We start from the raw sequence: 23,379 nt of genomic DNA, 5'->3' as shown, positions 1-23,379 counted from the left end.
TTTTGGACTTTTTTCCTTCCGCAGAGGCTTGGTGACTGTATATACAAGGGACATCTATATATATTTTATTAGCACTTGAGTCCCATAAAATCCATATAAATTACCATAAAAGAAAAACATAAATTTAGGGTTAAAGATTTATTTATTTTTTTAATTAAAATTCACAATTTAACTCATTCGGTGCTAAAGTGCATCATTTATGAATCCACCGCATCTCACTTTGGGACAACCTTTTTTGTATATCCCTATTTCTCCACAAATGGATTTGATGTATGGCCCAGAAAGTTTTTAAATTGCATTCCACATGGCAAATTGCATTCCACAGATGTGGAGGGGAACTTCCTGGATGGTAGATCTAACAAGCTCCAGAAATGGCTTCCCTCCAGAGGAACTTCTGGCTGAGTGGAACGGATAAAGTGGGCATTTATGGTATCGGCGAAAGGCAGATAAAAATAAAAATACCTTACACCCAGAAAACCTTGTAAGCCTCTCTTCAAAAGGGGCAACACTTTTCATAGCTCCGGACATCCTCTACCCAAAAAATGCAGCACTGGGGGGGGGGGGGGGGGGGGGAATAAAATTAGGCAAATCTGTGATATTAAACAAAGGGAATAAAATGGACGCAAAAGTTAAAAAGGGGGAATAAATGGGGTGTGAATTAAAACCAACTACAGCAGATAGAATAGCACACCCAACCATCACTTCAAAAGATGTGTATTTGAAAGATGGGGGAAAAAATGACACCCAAAATTAAACATTTGAATATCCCTCAAAATCTGAAAACAGAATCAACCTTTCATCCAGCTGGAAAAGGAGACAGAACTATTAAAAAGACAAATACAGGTTGATATCCCTTATCCGAAATGCTCGGGACCACGAGCATTCCGGATAAGGGAATTTTCAGTTTTTTTTAAATTCGGATACGGGATGCACGGATATGGGATATTCAACCTGTATTTCTAAATGGAGATACTTTCTTAATAAATACTCAATGCAAGGTTGTTATTTCTTTTTAATGTTTATATGTTAACATAGCATACTAAAGTCCATTCATTCAAAAACAAACATACAATCAAATATAATAACCATCCAAATTTCAATGAAAAAAAAAAAAAGCAGCTTAATTTAGTGCAACTTCTTATCAGCAAATGGATACATCTCTTACTCAGAACCACAAGAAATAGTTCTCAATATGGCAAAATTTACAATAATTTGTCAATATAACTGGAATTTTTGAAATATGCGGCTTCCAATCCAGCCGAAAATGGCGAGGGGGGGCATACATTTAAAACTTATTTATTGTCATGCCTTTGTCGGAATTTAGTATTATCGCCTTTTTGCATTATATATTCCTCATTCTACAGCTTGCAAACAAGCCATGGCGATTTGACTCAGCAATATTTTAAAAAGTGGAGAGTAATGCATGGAAATAAGCTTGTGTTCAGTGTTTCACATATTTTCTTATTAATAATTTGTTGCTGAGAGCATACGGGGAAACAAACCATTTAAACATAGTGCACTGAATTAATGGGGACACAACATGATGTAGCGCGTTGCACCACTGAATAAGAGCTCCACCATATTCAGGTAGGGGGAGGGGGTCTATAAGTAAAGACTGATACTGGTTGTTGCAATGTGAAAGAGAAACATTTGTAACTCCACAACTTGTAGCCAAATGAAAAACCGTTCTCTGTTTCTGGATGTGACTAGTACTTATTACATGCGCACAGTTACCGTGACCAAGCCTCATACACAGGAGCCATGCCACAGAAGTATTTTTTTCTTAAATGGACATGTGGATATTGTAAATATAAATTTTATACATTGGTCTTCAAATATGTGAATGTCCCACACACATGGGGAAAGAAAGAAAAAGAATTATAAATTCACATGGTAGGCAAAGAAAAAAAAAATATGCACACAACAAAATAAAATCACAAATAATAATAATTCAAGGCTTCCCTGATATATAAAAAGTTATGCAGATTCCACACATTGGACATTATTTCTTATGTGTTTGAGCTCAGTGTATCACTATTGTGTTGCTGTGGGTCCAGTGTGGATTACTAGCACTACCTCCTCTTCCCAACGCCGCTCTTCCCCACTTTTCCACTGCTGCTGGATTTACTTGAAGATTTTGAGGTAAAAAGCCTGGTCATGAATTCGGAAACGTCTGGTAGTTCGGGGTTGGAGTTCAGCATGTTCATGGATTGCTCCATTTCCTTAGGAAAAGGAAAAACGCATTTAGATGGGAAAGTGCTACTGTATGCAAAGAGTTCTCTGCTCTCTGTGCAGTTACTTACCCGACGCATTTCTGGATCACTAGTGTTCACAACTTTAGGAAGCAGAACAAAGATCAGAAGAGGGAGAACCATCATCATCACCTGTACAATGCAAACAAAACTTGTCAGGACTAATGGCTTGGAACATTAAATAATGGTGCGGTTTATCTTTGTATTTTTTTTTTTATCTTACACACAGGTATGCTTAATAAATTCCAAAATATAGAAAAGAGATCTGAAAATGCAGTGTTCTTGTGATTTTACCTAATACATAGACAAGACAACTACGTGTTTCTTCCTATTGTTACTATGATGAGCACGGTTATATAGCGGAGGAGTATGGGGAAAGGTAGAGGGATTATTTAAGTGTGTTTAGTAAGATTTTGGCTGTAGAAATTTATCCTGAAAACCTTTATGCCCAAAGCATTCTGGATAATGGACCTCTGTATACAGTAACCTCTGCATTTGTTAACGCCTTCCCGACATTTGACGTACATTTACGTCATGGTCGGGATGTACTTCCCGACACATGGCATAAATGTACGTCATGCCATTAAACTGTCACCGCGTCTATAGACGCGGTGACAGAGGGACGATGTCTGCTGTCCCTGACAGCAGACCTCTTCCCTCATTGCCCAGGGGGGGCAGCGATGCCCCCACCCATCGGCAATCGCTGTGATTGGCTGTTCAATGTGAACAGCCAATTACAGCATTTTCTGTGTACCGGCGAATAACGTTCGCCGGTGACACAGGGATCGGTGGTGATTGGTGCTGTTAAGTACAGCACCAATCACCACCGGGTGTAAGGGTGTCACTGGTGGTCACCCCACCTCACCCCACCTGCCCCCAAAGGCTGTGATTGGTCCGTCGAACCGACGGACCAATCACAGCCATTACACCTCAAATGAAATAACGGAGACAGCCCTGCAGCCGCCATTCCGGTCAGGAACAGCGTGCAGAGCGGTCTCCGTGCCCATCTGTGCCTATACTGACCTGATCAGCGTTGGTGGCATCCGTGCTGCCAGCTCCTGCTGTGACTTCCTGGTGCTTGTGCTGCTGCTGCAGCAGCGTCATTGTGTCAGAGATTTAAATTGTGTGATAGAATTTTGTATCTGCTGCCCCCCTTTTGTGCTGATCAGTGTAAACTAACTGATCAGCATTTTTTGGGGGGGTGCAGTTTTTTTTTTTTATATATACCCTGTCAGGTTGCACCCACAGCTGTGTGCCTGCTGCCCCTCACTGCTAATCAGTGTTGCATCACTGATCAGCAGTTGTTGTTTTTTTGAGGGTGCTGTGGGTTTTTTTTTTTTAAATTTTTTTACACCCACGGTGATTTTGTGGGTGTCCTGTGGCCGCAGAGCGCTGATCAGTGACGTACATCACTGATCAGCATTTTTGATCTAATTTTTTTTTTTTTGGATCAAATTCCTGTTGTCTTTGACTCATCAGAAGTTTTTTTAAATTTTTTTTTTTTGGGAGGGTGCTGTGGAGTCTTTTTTTAAAAAATTTTTTACACCCACGGTGCTTTTGTGGGTGTCCTGTGCCCGCTGAGCGCTGATCAGTGACGGACGTTACTGACCAACATCTGTGCTCAATTTTTGGCGCAGGAGCTTTTTTTTTTTCTTTTAACTTACACGTGTTAAAGCACTACATACACACTACATACCCCCCGTGTTGAAATAAAGTTTGTCTCAAAGACCCTCTCAAAGACGCCCCCGTAGAGCAGCTGAGACCCCCCCCCCCCCCCAATGATTGATCTCGTATGGACCCCACCACCAGACAATTTTGAGCCCCAGGTTCCTGAGTTTTTGGCCAACCCAGGAATCCAATTTGATACTACAGGCCTCAAAGAAATTGACTTTTTCAAAGTCTTTTTCTCTGATGATTTTATCAATTTAATGGTGGACCAAAGTAATTTATATGCCCAGCAGTTTATTGCCAAAACTCCACGTCATCATTTGCTAGGTGGACCCCTGTAGATGCAGTAGAGATGATGACGTTTTGGGGTCTGGTGTTACATATGGGCATAGTTAAAAAGCCAGAAATTAGGCAATATTGGAGTACAGATGTTCTGTACAGCACCCCACTTCATCGTATGGCCATGACCCGGACTCGTTTTGAGACCATCCTTAAATTTTTGCATTACAACGATAATGCACAGTGCCCACCCAGAGATGATCCCACCTTTGACCGGCTATTCAAAGTCAGGCCGGTCATTGATCATTTCAGCGCCAAATTTGCTGAGATGTACATCCCCCAAAAATTCATTTGTGTAGACGAGTCACTTATACATTTTAAAGGAAGGGTTAAATTCCGCCAGTACCTTCCCAATAAGAGGGCAAGGTATGGCATAAAAATGTATAAGCTGTGCGAAAGTACCTCAGGGTACACCCACAGGTTTAGGGTATATGAAGGGAAGGACACAAGAATTGAACCGCCAGAATGCCCCCCCTCCCTCGTAGGTGTTAGTGGAAAGATTGTCTGGGATTTAGTGCACCCCTTCCTGGATAAGGGTTATCACCTCTATGTGGATAACTTTTACACCAGCATCCCCCTGTTTAAGGCCCTTGGTTCAAGAGGTACAGCAGCTTGCGGTACTGTGCGCAAGAACCAAAGAGGCCTCCCAAAAACGCACATTGCCCAATTACTGAGAAAGGGTGAAAGCAGGGGAATATGCACCGAAAATATGTTGTTGGTCAAATATAAGGACAAGAGGGTGCCTAGAAACCTACATGGTGCCTAAAAAATAATCTCATAAAAAGGAGGCTCCAAAATCAAGTAGGTGCTCCTTCTATTATGAAGCCTGTGGTTTGGTCAACGTGCACACTAGGGCCACATATAGGATATTTATGAAAACAAAAGAATTGGGGGAATCAATTTTTAGTCACATTTCTCTAGTAAAATCTACTGTGTTCCTTAGAAAAATGTATTAAAATTGAAAATCTGCTAAAAAAATGAAATTTTGAAATTTCACCTACACTTTGTTTTAATTCCTGTGAAACAAACTTCCAAAATGCTGTTTTGAATACTGTGAGGGGTGCAGTTTTTGAAATGGCATCATTTATGGGGGTGTCTCACATACAAGTCCCTCAAAGTCACATCAGAACTGAACTGGTCCCTAAAAAAATCAGTGTTTGAAATTTTCTTGAAAATTTGAGAATTTGCTATTCATATTTTAAGCCTCCTAGTGTCCAAAAAAATTAAAAGGAGGTTGAAATAATGATGGAAACAAAGTATACATATGGTCTATGTTAGTTATTAACTATTTTGAGTGGTATGATTATTTATCTCACAAGCAGAAAATTTAACATTTTGCAAATTGCAAAATTTTCAATTTTTTTACGACATTTTGGTGTTTTTCACAAAAAAAACACAGACTGTATCGACCCAAATTTACCACTAACTTGAAGTACAATGTGTCACGAGAAAACAATCTCAAAATCACTGGGATAAGTAAAAGCAAAAAAAAGTTATCCCCACTTAAGTGATACATGTCAGATTTGAAAAAAAGGGCTCTGTCAGGAAGGCAAAAACAGGCTGTGTCGGTAAGGGGTTAAAAGAAAGCTATTAAGCAATTAAAAAAAAAAAAAAAAAACGACAAGTCTAAATGAATTTAGAGGCAAGCTGAATTAAATTGTGGTAAGTACCGCTTCTAGAGAAAACTTGTTTTTAATTTTTTTACAAAAAAGAATGCTTAGGCTACTGAACTCTCAATTTCACCAATTCTAATTGCCAAAGTCTTCCTGACTAAAACACAAGTGTACAGAGAAAGGTTACTGTACAATGCCACAGGGAATAGTCTACCATTACTGTAAACCTCTGCTAGCCATTTACTGGTAAAAGCTAGAACGAGTAACTTACTGCCAAGGTACTCACTGCTCTGACATACATTAATAAGAACACATTAATAAGAACAAATGAAGCCCTAGTTGAGAATGTGTCAAATACCAAAGCATGCAACATATGGTGAGGCCCACAAAGTAATGCCATTGCATGCATGTGTATTTTAGCGCAACCACTGTGTAAACCAACATCTTCAGATAAAAGTTGTACATCAAAAACCTACCATTGGGTTCATAAGAAAGTCTGTCCATCCCCAAGTTTCTCTCTTAATGAAATAGGAGGGAGGCCCAGATGACTTCATCTGCAGAGGATATGGCAGACGGACGACTTCTGATGTTTTGATGTGATTCACGTATCTGGCCCTGGAGAGGAAAAATAATGTAAATGCTAAAACACAAAATGAACATTTTACTGCATTTTCTATAGTTAAAAATAAATATTTTCTTATAACTATTGCTATAGGGCCCAGAGGCATAGGGGAGTGCCTGGACCCAGCATTTAACATTGTATACCCTGCACAACCCTTTGAAAGTTTTCACATACAACAAATGTAGATCTAACATAATCACAAATCTGCACGCCATGCAACACTTGGAACACAGGTCAGTGACCGTATAGAAGCTGTTGTGTGTCCCATTGGACATATGTCATAGGGCCAGAGTTAGCTAGAGGTACGGGATGACAGTCGATCTCTGTCATTTTTAAAGCGGCAATAATTTGCCTTGTAGATGATTGCCGCTATAAAACACAAAATAAACAACTGGGTTCAGCCAGGAACCCATACCTCCAGCGAACTCAGACTGTATTACATCTTGGCGATACTTTTCTTATGTGTAAGTGGAGTCAGTTGCCGCAATGCACAAGTGGATTGCAGCAGCTATATTATGAGAATATGAACTGAGCTTGAATTTAACACATTTACACAAGAGAAAACTGAATTGTTATTTTTGTGGCAATAATTTACAAGGCATGGTATTGCCGATTTAAAAAAATTAATAAAAAATGTCCAAGTTTGACTGCCAACCAACACCTCTGACTATTACTCCCGCCATATAAACAGGATAATATGAACCAGTGCAAATTAATCACACCAATATAGTTGAATAGCCTCAAGGCTCAGAGAATAATTTGAGGTTTAAAGATTTAATACTCATACATATTATCACATTAATATGTAATATACTGTTAAATTGGGATATATTTCAAAGTAAAGAAATATTCAAGCCCTCTTGAAGACTCACATTTAAACATTAATATAGTGCTGGAAATAGTCCAATACTTATGCAAGTTTGACGACACAAGTTTCTTTTGGTCAATATAGCTCGAGGAAAAGAGTTTCCGTACTGAATTCAGAAGAGGATTCTTCACCATTAGAGCAGTCACATTTTGGAACTCATTGCTGGTGGAGGTGATTACAGCAACTACTGTTAATGAATTTAAATCAAAACTGGATGCATTTTTGGCCACTAAGGGAATCCGTCAGTAGTTACAAGTCAGATATGTTGAACTTGATGGACTAATGTCTTGTATAATTTTGGAACTCCAAGCCCCATATTCATGATTTCTACTGCAGGAGCTGACGGCAGATACTGATGATTATATATGTGTGACCTGTGCTCTGATTGGAGAATGGCCAATCTATTCACTGTATGGTATAAAATACCTGCTGCCAGCCAGCACTGTGGCTACGTCACTGCTGCCTGCAGCCACTTCCTGCCTCAGTAGTCACGGTTCTCGCTCACTGTTGCCACTGCGTCAGTCGCTGTGCAATCTGAAGCCAGACTGCATAGTGACACAGCACACATGCCAGAATAGTCATGAATATGAGACTTATGGGTTCCACAAGTATTTTGATCAAAAGGAACGTCTAGTGTCAGACATATAAAGATTGGACTATTTCCGGCATCATATTATTAATAAAAAGAAATATTCTAGCCCTCTTGAAGAATCTCACATTTTAATATCAGTGGCAATATATGTTATTGTGATACTATTTATTAGAGTATTAAACTATTTATTAGAGTATTAAATATTTTATATATTTAACCACGCTCATCTAGCCTACCAATTGCAGACTGATCACAATTCGATCCACACCGCAGCCTGGAGAAGCATGGAACTACATAGCTAGTGTGGCGTTGCCGATGTGTAATGCTTACGTTCACCAGATGTTGCTTTCGAAAATCACCATTGCGCATATGCGAGGTCACATGCAGTCCAAGAACTACTTTACTGTATGTTAAATGCAGTAATGTACAGTGTGCTTTACAGATGAGCACTATACAGATCATGTATAGTATGTATGCTGAGCTAAGCTCGGAATACATTATCTTTCCATACTGTATTCCCGAGGTACGGATTTGCATCTATGTAGCATATTAACACAATTGCGATTGGCAGAGACTCCACAAGGAAGGAGCCCATTATGGAGCGGAGCTCGGCCGACATTTCCCCTCAGTGTCCCCGGAGCTGAATGTGCCATTACAGAGCAGATTTTAAAAAATGGTGACAGGACAACAGTACTACCAGACATACAGCAGCATTTACATAAAAATACAGTTTATTATACAATAAGATTGCTTACATTGTGACAAACCCTTGAGCGCCAGCTGGATTCGCTGGCATCGAAAGTAGTAATTTCTAAAGACATCAGGGATGTGTGAAGGAGCTGACAGGCCAATGGGACAGCAGCTTTAATGGCCTAGCGGTTAAGGCCACAGCTTTTTATCCACTGTGCCTGCCTACAGTAGGTTCGGATCAACTAATGTTTTGGAATTACACGGTTTGATTATTTTCTCTGTCTACCACCATTTTGTACGGTATCCGGACTGATCATGATCGACAGGGTAAAGGTCTCTCATGAGTCAGTCTATGTTTTATACCATAACCATTTTGCACACTATAGTATTGCCCCATGGACTCTGTGGGGAACTTCATGCCTATCATAGCTCCGGCTAATAGTGGGCTGAGCAGTCGGGGGCAGGTGGCGCTACTGGGAGCGATGCGAGCCCTTGAAGTCCCTTGCTGCATTGCGGTGAGTGGTGCGGCCAGTGGCCTGTGCAGTGTGACCTCTGACCACATCACGCAGCACAAAGCCACACACCGGGGTTGGGTAAGTAAGCTTTGTTTATATAGTGCACTTTCTCCAACAGGACTCTTGAGTCCTTTGCAAACATTAAAAATAACAATGCACATACTGTAATACAAAGGGTTATTAGTACAAGGAACAGGCAACAATGGCAGTACAGATACATATGTACATCACACATACAGATATGCAAAAGACACATTCTAATAAGGGACACGAACATGGGGAACATATTTACTGAGCGGTGCAGCACCCAGGCAGCCATTCAGCGGCGCCACATGGTGATTGCACAGCCAGTTAGGTAGCCAGTAACAGTACAGATATATATATATACACTAGATGTACTCTAATGAGGGACACAGAAATGAGGAACATATAATTACTGAGCTGTACAGTACCCAGGCAGCCATCCAGCAGAGCCACATGGTGATTGCACCAGACAGCACTGTACATATAGAACACACTAGTACAGTACAGTACAGTACAGGGTCCACAGAACTAGACATAACACAATTAAAGCACAATTCTTAGTACACAATACAGCTGAGAAGTGAATGAGAATAGATGCAGGTATAGATTAAAAGAGCTGTAGTTGAAATGCAAAAAGAATACTGTGAGAACAGGAGGGAAGAGGACCCTGCTCTAAGACCCGATTGTCCCAGCAGCTCACCGGGAGGGATCACATGCGATGGCACTTCATGTGCCAAGTTTTGCATGTGATTTATCACATGCAACTCCCGGGGAGTTGCAGGGACAATGGAAGTGGGGGACAGCAGCGGGTCTTTAGCAAATCTTATGTGCAGCCCGTCCGACCTCCCGACTCCGATGCGCACAGGGCCGCACATCGGGTCGGAGCGGATCTCTCCAAATGCAATTTGGGACTTTTTCACGCCCCGATTCATATATGGCTGAGCAATATATTGCTCAGTTTCTCCTTTACATCAGCGACCAGAGATGGTCGCTGATGAAAAAGAAACTGCCGGGGGGAGCCCGGCAGTGGAAATCAGCTGGTCGCAGGAGCATGTTCCTGCGACCAGCGATCACCACAGGGGCAAAAACGGGAGCGTGCACCCGGCGATATATCGCCGGTGCACACTCCAATTGCGGGCAATATGGTCGCTCAGCGACCATATTTCCCACGATTTTGCACTAAATCGCCCCCGTGTGTACGCACCTTAACCCTACATGGACCCCAATTAGTGCAGTGCTTCGGGCATGGTGCTTACCACTGCACTCGGAATACTTTAGCATTCCCAATTGGAGTCCACAAGGATGTTTTACGAAACAGTTTAAAAAAACGGAAAACCGTGAAAAATACGTGTCTACCTTTTTTCTGTCTCAACCGGACACCAATAAAAGGAAACCTATTTCTTAAGACATAGTGTTACTATTTTACTCAATTTAGTGGTTTTGTGGAGACATACAGTAGCAGCGGGCTTGATGGGAACAAAAAGTAGAGGAGAGTGAACAACTTATTTTAAATAATCAGAAAGCAACATAAGGTTCTGCTACTCTCATAAGTACAGGAAATATATCAAATAAAGTAGGCTTAAACTTCCTGTTTAGACACTAATCATTAACCAATGATAGAAGTAGTTACCTCATTTTCCCCTTAGATGTGATATCAACACGGGCTGGTTCAAAACGATATGCTGGAGACACAACTTCAACCACATAGGAACCAGAAGGAACATCGTGAACAGCAAAGCTTCCATCAGTCCTGAATATAGATAATGAGAAACCATTATTGTAACAATTTAAATTTCACCTATACATAGTATACCAAAAACGTAACACAATATAACAAATTATCAAATGAGAGTTTTGCAAGAAGTAAATGTTATTAATTTAATGAGGAAATAATTAGCATTGTTCACTGCTTTAGGTCTCCACAATAAACAAATAGCCAGTGTAAATCAATCCCCAGGGCGACGGGGTGGGAGGCTGTGTTGATCGACGTGCTTAAGCACGGATTACTCAGTACACATCGCTGCACCCGCAACGTGTGCAGAACAGCATTTTGCCTATGCTAAAAACGCTACGATCTCAGCAGTAAATACAGCACATGCACTGTCTTTCCCTTCAGGCAATGATGACGCACAGGATGGCACATCACCATCGCTGGGGGGGGGGGGGCATACACATGGCGCGATCCATGCTCCATTTTAAGTGATCTAGTTAGATCGCTTACAAATTAGGCTGAATTCGCTCCGTGTGTATGCCCCTTAAGGCAATAAAGGGATGATTTTACTATATGTGGAAATCGGCGTGTTGTGCGGAAGCACACATCAGACAGCGTTATGGTGGTTACAGTCAGTGTGGGTAGTAAGTCTAATACAGTTTGTAGGCAGCTGGTTGCAAATTTCTTATAAAAGTGCTCTCCAGGTGGTCTTGTCTCTTCACTGTGGAGGTATATACACACACTCACCATACTATCTCTTTAAAGAGGGCCACTCATTAATTACACAGGTACGGTGGCTGGTTAAAACCAGGTGAAGGAACCTGCATAATTCATTAGTGTCCAAGTTTAAAGGGACACTAATAGTATGGTATACTATACACACATGGTAATAGCACCTCAGTATTATGACAGGTGACTTCAGCCCACTCCAAATAGTCTTCGATCCATTGCTCTCTTCCAGCAACCCCCATAGCACTCCACCTGCTGCAATACCAGCACTATAAATTATATGTCTTGTAGCCCCAGATAAATGGTACGCCCCACACAAGCTGATACAATGCCAGTACAATAGTTGCCGGACTGTACTCTAAGCTAAATGGTATGGCCCATACCTCTGATGCAATGCCAATACTATAGTTACAGGACTGTACTACCCAGGTAAATGGTATGCCCCATACCAATGCCAGTACTATAGTTACAGGACGGGACTATGTAAAAACCGGACTAGTCTCCGGACCGCCGGACAGGACATCAAAATCTGCAGTCCGGAGCTTATAGGGTCCGGTCCGGGGGGTGTCCTGTTCGGGGGGGGTGTCTTGTCTGGGGGGGGGGGGGTCCCTGTGATAGCTATCATCAGGGACATGGGGAAGGGGAGATTACAGCCTCCCCCTGTGGTCCGGACCGTCCGGTTTTTGCTACATGCCCGGACCATACAGGGAGACTTTATTCTTTCTACCCCTCCTCCTCTACCTGGTGACAGGTGTCACAGGCAGAACCCCCAGACAGGACACCCCCCGGACCGGACGCTACAAGCTCCAAAATGCAGAGTTTGATGTCTGGTCCGGCGGTCTTGTCCTGGTCCGGTTTTTACCCATACCCTTACAGGACTGTACCCTCAGCTAAATGGTATGGCCCATACCCCTGATGCAATACCAGTACTATAGTTACAGGACTGTACCCCCAGGTAAATGGTATGCCCCATACCAGCTGATACAATGCCAGTACTATAGTTACAGGACCGTACCCTCAGCTAAATGGTATGGCCCATACCCCTGATGCAATGGCAGTACTATAGTTACATGTCTGTAAATGGGCGCAGCTCCAGGATGTACGCCAGAAGCAGCATCAGGCACCACTGCGGCCACAGTCAGAATGCAGAGGTCTCACCTCAGGAACCCGACATGCTCCTCTCCGTCTATCAGCACCCGGGCACCGCTCACCCAGTCCTGCGGTCTCACCCCTGGCACCACCGCCCGGCCTTCCACCTTAAACCTGTCTGCCGCAGATCCTGGACTAAGCATCTCCGAGTCGGCCGCGCTCTGCGACAAAAGTGCCATCAGCATCAGCGACAAGCAGCGCCATCTGGAAGCTGAAAGAAGAACCATGGCGGATGAAGAGAGAAGAGGACAGGGAATGGGAATGACTGACACTGTCCTCAGCCAGCACCTCCTCTTCCGGCCTACAACACAATCTTAGGAGGACGCCATATCCTGCTGCTGCCGGTACAATTCAGAGACATCACCGGCTTCCTCCATATTCTTGGAGACGGTTTTCTAATGCGTTCATAGGAAACTAAGCTGATGATCTCCGGCAAAATGGCCGCTCCACCGCAGCTGCAGTGTACTGGGTTTTGTATTAGAGGATTTTAAGATTGTTCAAACAACAGTGCTGAGATATATCCTGTTGCAGTGTTGTCAAACTCATGGCCTTCCAGCTGTTGTGGAAATACACGTCCCAGCATGCCCTGCCACAGATTTTATATAATGTATTGCTAAAACTGTGTCAGGGCATGCTGGGACGTGTAGTTCCACACCCATACCTCCCAACTTCTGTCCGGAGGAAATAGGGACACTCGCGCGGCGAAGCCGAAAAGGGGGCGGGCGTATGCAAATGAGGGCGCGGCTTATGCTAATTAGCCGCGACCTCATTTTCATACGAGAATAGACGCTGTGCGCATGCGCACAGCGTCTATTCTACTAGATTGGGGGGTCTCCCAACTGCCACCCCCCGCAGCGGGACAATGCCTGCCGCGGGTGGGACGTCGGGACAGGACCCGAAAATCGGGACTGTCCCGACGGAATCGGGACAGTTGGGAGGTATGCACACCAGATGGAGGGCCATGCGTTTGACACCACTGTGTTATGCAGGGTTGGGATCATTTGATCTACAGCATGATGGTCGACAGTCATTAGATCTACACCATTAGGTCGACATGGTTCCAGGTCGAAAGGTCATTAGTTCGACAGGTCGTTAGTTCAAAAATGTCTATGTCGACAGTCAAAAGGTCAACATGGGGTTTTTCACTGTTTTTTTTACCTGAATGTCAACACACTCGACATGGACAGAGTTTCAAGTGCACAGCATCCCCTCGCATACCTCCCAACATGACCCTCTCCAGGAGGGACACAATACTCTGTTTCTGGACTTCCCTCTTAGTTTATGATTGCCATCACCTGCTTTGAACAGGTTAAGTGATAGAAAAGGTGTTTCACCACAGGTGATGGCAATCATACCTTAAGAGGGAAGTCCAGGAATAGAGCATTCTGTCCCTCCTGGAGAGGGTAATGTTGGGAGGTATGCCCTTGCATCGCTCGCAATGCGTCGGGCACGGTGCCTCGCTGCGCTCGACACACTATTTTATTCTCCCACTACGCCCTAGTGCAGGGCTGGGCAACACCGGCCCTCCAGATGTTGATGAACTACACATCCCAGGATGCTTTGCATTAGTTTTGCTATGTGGCCATGCTGAAAGGTAGGTAGGGCATGAAATACCACCTGTCGGCACATGCCATCGATTACCCGCACATGCTCAAAGGAATGCGTCGCCGGAGGTGCGCGCATGAGTAGTAGAACTTTTCTGGCAATCAAATCTGGACAGTTTTCTTCTGCGCATGCGCAAACCTCCCAGCCGCGGCACCGTCCCGGGCCGCTCTCTCTGCTCCTGCTGCCTGCCCTGCAGTGCACATGCGCACACACAACTCCTGCAGCACAGCGAGCTGCTGCCGTACACGTCACATGTACACCCCGCCGGGCGGCCAATAATAACTGCACTGCCATTGAATGACAGACCAAGAGACCACTCAGACCTGCTGCTGCATCATCATCATTCATCACTGGCGACTTGACCTGCCAAAGAAGGACAGCCGCGGCACAAACTGCACAGTGTCACAGTGACAGTTTTTGAGAAAGAGAAGGCTGTCATTAGTGTGGCGCACTGGTAAAGAGAGGTGGTTTTAATAAAAATAAACTTTTAATTATTACATCTTAAAATGGCGATATATAAAACACATAACATACATGGGTAAAGTTTTGACAAGGTAAAGATAAAAAAGGAATGAATCCTTGCTTAGTGTGTTTCGATATCCCTTAATGAAAGTTATGGACAGTGGTTGTATCAGTGCCACACTCGATGGGTGCACTGATCACTGCCTTCAATAATATCACAAGTATCTCCACTGTTCGGCCCCCTCATATTTATTTTATGATGATTTGGTGTGTCTTGTTCAAAATCGCCTGGTGTGTATCCACACGTAATTTCGTATGCAATAAATTGGTTGGATATGGAGTATTATACTTCCTCAATTAAATTGCATTATAACCGAAAGATATGCCACTGTAGGTGTATGAAAGAGGCCGCAGTGAGGTTGGTGAGGCGGATTCGGGTATTTTGCCTAAGGCATATGCCGCTCATACACTACCAAACTCAGGCTTTAATAAATACAGTTGGTTGGTTGGCTGCAGTGACGTGCGGTGAGGTCAGTGGTTGGTGAGGCACTAGCAGCAGCATGACGGTGCAGGGGAGCGGCAGGTCCTAAAAACATCAAAGAGCAACCGCATATCCTGCACCTGTTGTGGTTATGCCACTGCGCTCAACCTCCACAGTGGTACCCTTATACACAGTATGCAACAGCAATACACTGTATATACATACAAGGGCGGATCCAGGAAAAAATGACATGGGGGGCACCAAGATAGGCGGAGGGGGGGTAGTTGTGCCAGTGTGCACGCTCAGAGAGCGGAGAGAGAGGAGGAGAGCCGAGAAAGGGTGGGAACGGGATTAAAAATAGGCCCTGGCCCTTAAAGTACACATGCCCACCTTGGCGTAAATAGTGAATATTGTAATTGTGCGCGTGCAGCAAAAGGGGGTGTGGTCTTGAGTGAGGTGTAGCACACCATAATCCACTTCTACAAATTATGCAACAAAATAGTAGACCCCGTTATACTTGCCCCTTTCACATAATGCCACACGGATTGAGCCAAAGTTTACATAACGCTACATGGATTGAACCAAAATTCACATAACGCTACACGGATTGAACCAAAATTCACATAACGCTACACAAATTGAGCCAAAATTCACATAATGCTACACGGATTAAGCTAAAATTCACAACATGCTCCATAAAAAGGACATTGCATGCCGAAGGCGCGCCAAACATTTGCACCATAATACCCGTTACACATTAAGCCACATGCAGTATTGCCTATTTCAAATTATGCTACATAAGTTCTGCTTACCTACATGCTCATACCACTATCCCCCATCACACCAGCCCCACACTGTCCCCCTTCACATCAGCCCCACACTGTCCATCACACCAGCCTCACACTGCCCCTTCACACCAGCCCCACACTGTCCTCCTTCACACCAGCCCCACACTGTCCTCCTTCACACCATTATCCCCATCACACCAGCTCCACACTGTCCCACATGACACCAGCCCCACACTGTCCTCCTTCACACCAGCCCCACACTGTCCCCATCACACCAGCCCCACACTGTCCTCCTTCACACCAGCCCGCACTGTCCAATCACACCACTATCCCCATCACACCACTATCCCCATGACACCAGCCCCACACTGTCCCCCATCACACCAGCCCACATTGGCCCCCATCACACCAGCCCACATTGGCCCCCATCACACCAGCCCACACTGTCCTCCTTCACACCAGCCCCGCACTGTCTAATCACACCACTATCCCCATCACACCACTATCTTCATGACACCAGCCCCACACTGTCCCCCATCACACCAGCCCACATTGGCCCCCATCACACCAGCCTCCATCAAACCAGCCCACATTGGCCCCCATCACACCAGCCCACATTGGCCCCCATCACACCAGCGGCCAGCCCACACTGTCCCCCATCACACCAGCCCCACACTGTCCTCCTTCACACCAGCCCCACACTGTCCCCATCACACCAGCCCCACACTGTCCTCCTTCACACCAGCCCCGCACTGTCCAATCACACCACTATCCCCATCACACCACTATCCCCATCACACCACTATCCCCATGACACCAGCCCCACACTGTCCCCATGACACCAGCCCACATTGGCCCCCATCACACCAGCCCACATTGGCCCCCATCACACCAGCCCACATTGGCCCCTATCACACCAGCCCCACACTGTCCCCCATCACACCAGCCCCGCACTGTCCTCCTTCACACCACTATCCCCATCACACCACTATCCCCATGACACCAGCCCCACACTGTCCCCCATGACACCAGCCCACATCACTCCAGCCCACATTGGCCCCGTACACCTTACACATATACCCCACATGACGAATGCCCATGTACACATAAAGCCCCGTACACATATGCCCCACATTACTTATGCCCTTTACACATAATGACACATAATGTCCTATACACCAACATTATTAAATTCCCATATACACATAATGGTCTTTACATATGCCCCACATTAGTAAAAATACTCTTACACAGATAATGCACCTTACACATATTCCAACTGTCTGCTCCCCGGCTCTCCAACTTCCAGACAGGTGGCCCCCGGCACCTGCATTTCCCCCTGCTACTGTCCTCCCGCCTCCCTGGCTTTTTCCCGTCTGCACAGTCCCTGCCCTGGGGCTACCACTTACCCTCAGGCTCCATGCAGGGCTCCTGGATTCTCCGGCTGGATGTGTCCCCTTGCCATGATGACAGCGCCGGCGGCCATGTGCTCAGAAGACACAGCATTGCAGAGGCCGTCACGGGACTGGGAGCCGTCTGTATGCCGGACATGCAGGGAGGGGGGCTGGGGTGCCGAGATCCGGGTTTGGAAGGAGGGCTTTTACGCTCCCCTCTCCTGGTAGGTGAAAGTATTTGGGTCCGTGCAGCCGCCGAGCAGGGAAGGGAGGGAGGGGGGTTAGTGCGGAGGTTCTTGCACCCACAGTGTGGGGAAGGGGGGGGGGCGGTGCGGAGGGTGCAGATGCAGATGGGTTGCTTCTGATACGCTGACAGGCAGCATTGAGACCAATCATAGCTGCCTCAGTGACAGGACAAGCACCCCCTGTCACTGAGGCACCGCTATAGGTGCCGCCTGTACAGTTTTTTTTAATGGGATTTTGCAGCCAGTTGCTTGGCACCGCCCCCTGCCCACCCCCTGTTTTTGGATCATGACATTGATAGCCGGAGGCACGGCTCCCAATGCCTCCGATACCAATTTAAAAAAAAAATATGGTGTAAAAATGAATATGATTATATAAAGGATATACTTATGACACATAATGTGTCATAAGTATTTTCTTTGTATTTTATTATCTTTATCATTAATAACAGGGGAGGCACTGCCTCCCCTGCCTCCCCTGACTGCACGTCCCTGGTTGGCTGTGGATATGGTGTAAGACACTGTTTATGATGCGTTTGGTTCACCAATCATCATTGTATTGTAGAAACAAGTGTGGGGATAATATGCAGTGGGCCCCTACTTGGTGAGTCCCCTTAAAATTATTATCATCTGATTAAATGCGTCTTATCACAATCGCCCAGTGTGTACCCACAATGGAGATTGGTACAATAAATTGGTTGATTCATACATTCGAATTTTTACTGAATATTACAGTTTATTTATTTGTATTAGGTAGCACTTTGGCTGTAAATACGTGGAGGAGCTCCTAACGGCGAATGAGGTCGGCAGGAGTATTGCATATAGCATGCCGCTCATACGCCCAGGTTCTCTCTGTACATCTGGCTGTTCTCCGGGTATACACACGGGCAGTGTTATTGTAGTTTGTATGCCGGTGTTACACTGGGAGACACCGCAGTGTGATGGTCACAGTGCGGCTCCCCCTATCAGTGCAACTTTGCATGGCGGTTACACGCTAATGTTACAGGTAGGCAGTATGGACGCCGGACTCCTTTAGCAGCACAAACGGCTGGCTGCTGTGCAGCAGGATTGGAGGAGATTGTGGTCAGGGTCTGACCCCAGGACTCCTGTCCGATAGTCTCTCTGGTACTGCCTGTGGTGCGCAACAATCACAAATCAAAATACATTGTGTATTGGGGAAGGGATATGGGAGTTTAGCACATTAAGTGTGTGTGGTCTAATATCACAAGTATCCCCACTGTTCGGGCCCCCTCACATTTATTTTACGATGATTTGGTGTGTCTTGTTTCAAATCGCCTGGTGTGTATCCACACGCAATTTCGTATGCAATAAATTGGTTGGATATGGAGTATTATACTTCCTCAATTAAATTGCATTATAACAGAAATATATGCCACTGTAGGTGTATGAAAGAGGCCGCAGTGAGGTTGGTAAGGCGGATTCGGGTATTTTGCCTAAGGCATATGCCGCTCATACACTACCAAACTCAGGCTTTTATAAATACAGTTGGTTGATTGGCTGTGGATATGGTGTAAGACACTGTTTATGATGCGTTTAGTTCACCAATCATCATTGTATTGGAGAAACAGGTGTGGGGATAATATACAGTGGGCCCCTACTGGGTGAGTCCCCTTAAAATTATTATCATGTGATTGAGTGCGTCTTATCACAATCGCCCAATGTGTACCCACAATGGAGATTGGTACAATAAATTGGTTGGTTCATATATTAGAATTTTTACTGAATATTACAGTTTATTTATTTGTATTAGGTAGCAGTTCGGCTGTAAATACATGGAGGAGCTCCTAACGGTGAATGAGGTCGGCAGGAGTATTTGCTTATAGCATGCCGCTCATACGCCCAGGTTCTCTCTGTACATCTGGCTGTTCTCCGGGTATACACACGGGCAGTGTTATTGTAGTTTGTATGCCGGTGTTACACTGGGAGACACCGCAGTGTGATGGTCACAGTGCGGCTCCCCCTATCAGTGCAACTTTGTATTCCGGTCACACGCTAATGTTACAGGTAGGCAGTATGGACGCCGGACTCCTTTAGCAGCACAAACAGCTGGCTGGGCTGCTAAAGGAGTCCGGCGTCCATACTGCCTACCTGTAACATCAGCGTGTAACCGGAATACAAAGTTGCACTGATAGGGGGAGCCGCACTGTGACCATCACACTGCGGTGTCTCCCAGTGTAACACCGGCATACAAGCTACAATAACACTGCCCATGTGTATCCCCGGAGAACAGACAGGTGTACAGAGAGAACCTGGGCGTATGAGCGGCATGCTATAATGCTATAAGCAATACTCCTGCCGACCTCATTCGCCGTTAGGAGCTCCTCCACGTATTTACAGCCAAAGTGCTACCTAATACAAATAAATAAACTGTATTATTCAGTAAAAATTCGAATGTATGAACCAACCAATTTATTGTACCAATCTCCATTGTGGGTACACACTGGGCGATTGTGATAAGACGCATTTATTCACATGATAATAATTTTAAGGGGACTCACCCAGTAGGGGCCCACTGCATATTATCCCCACACTTGTTTCTACAATACAATGATGATTGGTGAACTAAACGCATCATAAACACCATATCCACAGCCAACCAACCAACTGTATTTATAAAAGCCCGAGTTTGGTAGTGTATGAGCGGCATATGCTATAGGCAAAATACCCGAATCCGCCTCACCAACCTCACTGTGGCCTCTTTCATACACCTACAGTGGCATATATTTCTGTTATAATGCAATTTAATTGAGGAAGTATAATACTCCATATTCAACCAATTTATTGCATACGAAATTGCGTGTGGATACACACCAGGCGATTTTGAACAAGACACACCAAATCATCATAAAATAAATATGAGGGGGCCTGAACAGTGGGGATACTTGTGATATTATTGAAGGCAGTGATCAGTGCACCCATCGAGTGTGGCACTGATACAACCACTGTCCATAATTTTCATTAAGGGATATCGAAACTCACTAAGCAAGGATTCATTCCTTTTTTATCTTTACCTTGTCAAAACTTTACCCATGTATGTTATGTGTTTTATATATCGCCATTTTAAGATGTAATAATTAAAAGTTAATTTTTATTAAAACCACCTCTCTTTACCAGTGTGCCACACTAATAACAGCCTTCTCTTTCTCAAAAACTGTATCTAATCTTCTGTTCTAGTGGCAGCACACCCTAAAATAAAGACTTATTTAAAGTCTCATCATTATATAAAAGGGTTATATCACATACACAGATATCCTCACCTGTGCGATTGGAAAAAAGCCTTTTTTTTCGTGTGTCACAGTGACAGACTGAGGCTGGCTGACTGAGACAATGGGGGTTATTCTAGTTCATTCTTTCTGACAAAATCCTTTTTAGATGGACAAAACCATGTGCACTGCGGATGGGGCAGATGTAACTTGTGCAGAGAGAATTAGATTTGGGTGGGGTTTTACTGCAAAGTGAGATCTATATTGCAGTGTAAAATCATGCAGTCAGTATTTTCCCTGCACAGAAACAAAAAAACTCACCCAAATCTAATTCTCTCTGCACATGTTACATCTGCCCCCCTGCAGTGCACATGGTTTTGTCCATCTAAGAAGGATTTTGTCAGAAAGAATGAACTAGAAGAAACCCCAATGAGTGGTAGTAGCCAGGCAGTAGGAAAAAAAAAAATCGCCATCAGATGCCGTCCATCAATGGCATAAAACTATTCGACTCTCGCCTATCGATGCCCAAAACATCGAGCACTAGGTCCCGACCATCAATGTTTTGGGAACATCGATAGTCAATGGTCATCCCTATTGCATAGTGTACTATCAGAATTAGAGATGGGCAAAGTGACTCACTAAAGAGAGCGGGGGTCAAATGAGTGTTCAGTGAAAAGATATGATTCTTTCGGATGTCTCACTGACTCAATTGGAAAAAAATTACTTATTTACGGTTTGAGTGTACTAAGGGTAGTATCTGTTCGTTCTACAGTATTTACATTTCACTTGATTCTAGTAATGTAAAGCGAATTTAATACATTAATCTCACAGGTGGTTATTTTTACTTATTTTTCTATTTATCCTGCTGAACACCGATAAGATCCCATATGCCGCCGGCCGGACCCACTTGTCTGATAAACAGCATCAGGCCTCAATGTGTTCAACACCACACACACAAGTGTGAAAATTAACCCAGACAGAGGGGACCATTTGATACCAGACAATGATGTTGCACACGGCTGTTAGTGGTCACATGGTGTAATAGAGGTGTGATACACCAGGAAGTCAAGCAAGTGGCAGACAAAGACAGATGGAGCCCAGCTCACTGGGGTCCAGATGCACTAAGCTTTAAAAGTGATCAAATGGAGAGTGATAAACCACCAGCCAATCAGCTCCTACTTGACATGTCGCAGACTGTGTTTGAAAAAATGTCAGGCAGGAGCTGATTGGTGTATCACTCTTTATTTTATCACTTTTGAAGTTTAGTGCATCTGGCCCATGATCTTTACTTCATGAATCTGGTGCTCTAAAATGAAAGTTAAAAGTACTACACAGCCCAGCAAACACAGATCTAATAAATAATTATTTATTTATTAGCAGTTTCTTATATAGCACACACAGATTCCGCAGCGCTTTACAGAGAGAATATTTGACCATTCATATCAGTCCCTGACAAAAACAAAGACAAAAAGCAGCGCATAAATGATATAAGGTGAATCAATATAAAAAGAATATTTTTAGAATAAACCAATTTTTAGGCACAATGACATTCATAAATGGTTAACCCCTTCACGACAGAGCCAGTTTGTGCCTTCATGACAGAGCCCTTTTTTTCAAATCTGACATGTCTCACTTAAGTGGGGATAACTTTTTTTTGCTTTTACTTATCCCAGTGATTTTGAGATTGTTTTCTCGTGACACATTGTACTTCAAGTTAGTGGTAAATTTTGGTCGATACAGTCTGTGTTTTTTTGTGAAAAATACCAAAATATCGTGAAAAAATGGAAAATTTAGCAATATGCAAAATGTCACATTTTCTGCTTGTGAGACAAATAATCATACCACTCAAAATAGTTAATAACTAACAAAGACCATATGTCTACTTTATGTTGCAATCATTATTTCAACCTTCTTTTCATTTTTTTGGACACTAGGAGACTTCAAATATGACTAGCAAATTCTCAAATTTTCAAGAAAATTTCAAACACTGATTTTTTTAGGGACCAGTTCAGTTCTGATGTGACTTTGAGGGACTTGTATGTGAGACACCCCCATAAATGATGCCATTTCAAAAACTGCACCCCTCACAGTATTCAAAACAGCATTTTGGAAGTTTGTTAACCCTTTAGGTGTTTCACAGGAATTAAAACAAAGTGTAGGTGAAATTTCAAAATTTCTTTTTTTTTGCAGAGTTTCAATTTTAATACATTTTTCTAACGAATACAGTAGATTTTACTAGAGAAATGTGACTAAAAATTGATTCCCCCAATTCTTTTGTTTTCAAAAATATCCTATATGTGGCCCTAGTGTGCACGTTGACCAAACCACAGGCTTCATAATAGAAGGAGCACCTACTTGATTTTGGAGCCTCCTTTTTATGAGATTTTTTTTTAGGCACCATGTAGGTTTCT

The 23,379-nt window shown here is 43.9% G+C and overlaps 1 protein-coding gene across 1 annotated transcript; it reads right to left on the bottom strand.

Moving 5' to 3' along the window:
* Positions 1 to 995: 995 nt before the first annotated feature.
* EMC7 (ER membrane protein complex subunit 7) lies at positions 996 to 13,104 on the bottom strand. Its single transcript, XM_083167863.1, has 5 exons — positions 12,782 to 13,104; positions 10,814 to 10,933; positions 6,349 to 6,487; positions 2,304 to 2,384; positions 996 to 2,222 (listed from the first exon to the last, which is right to left on the bottom strand). The coding sequence occupies exons 1-5, from the start codon at positions 12,997 to 12,999 to the stop codon at positions 2,073 to 2,075; spliced, it is 708 nt and encodes a 235-aa protein (XP_083023989.1). The 5' UTR covers positions 13,000 to 13,104; the 3' UTR covers positions 996 to 2,072.
* Between the last annotated feature and the right edge of the window lie 10,275 nt (positions 13,105 to 23,379).

Source organism: Crinia signifera, chromosome 12, assembly GCF_055691185.1.
Source record: "Crinia signifera chromosome 12, ASM5569118v1, whole genome shotgun sequence".
NCBI classification, from domain to species: domain Eukaryota; kingdom Metazoa; phylum Chordata; class Amphibia; order Anura; family Myobatrachidae; genus Crinia; species Crinia signifera.
The sequence above is the reverse complement of the archived record's forward strand: the minus strand, read 5'-3'. Positions and strand labels throughout refer to the sequence as shown.

Coding starts and splice junctions, on each gene's coding strand:
- EMC7 (XM_083167863.1), bottom strand. CDS start 12,999: ATGGTTCTTCTTTCAGCTTCCAGATGGCGCTGCTTGTCGCTGATGCTG. Junction 10,934..12,781: donor GAGCATGTCGGGTTCCTGAG/GTGAGACCTCTG, acceptor ATCTATATTCAG/GACTGATGGAAGCTTTGCTG. Junction 6,488..10,813: donor ACATCTAAGGGGAAAATGAG/GTAACTACTTCT, acceptor TTTCCTCTCCAG/GGCCAGATACGTGAATCACA.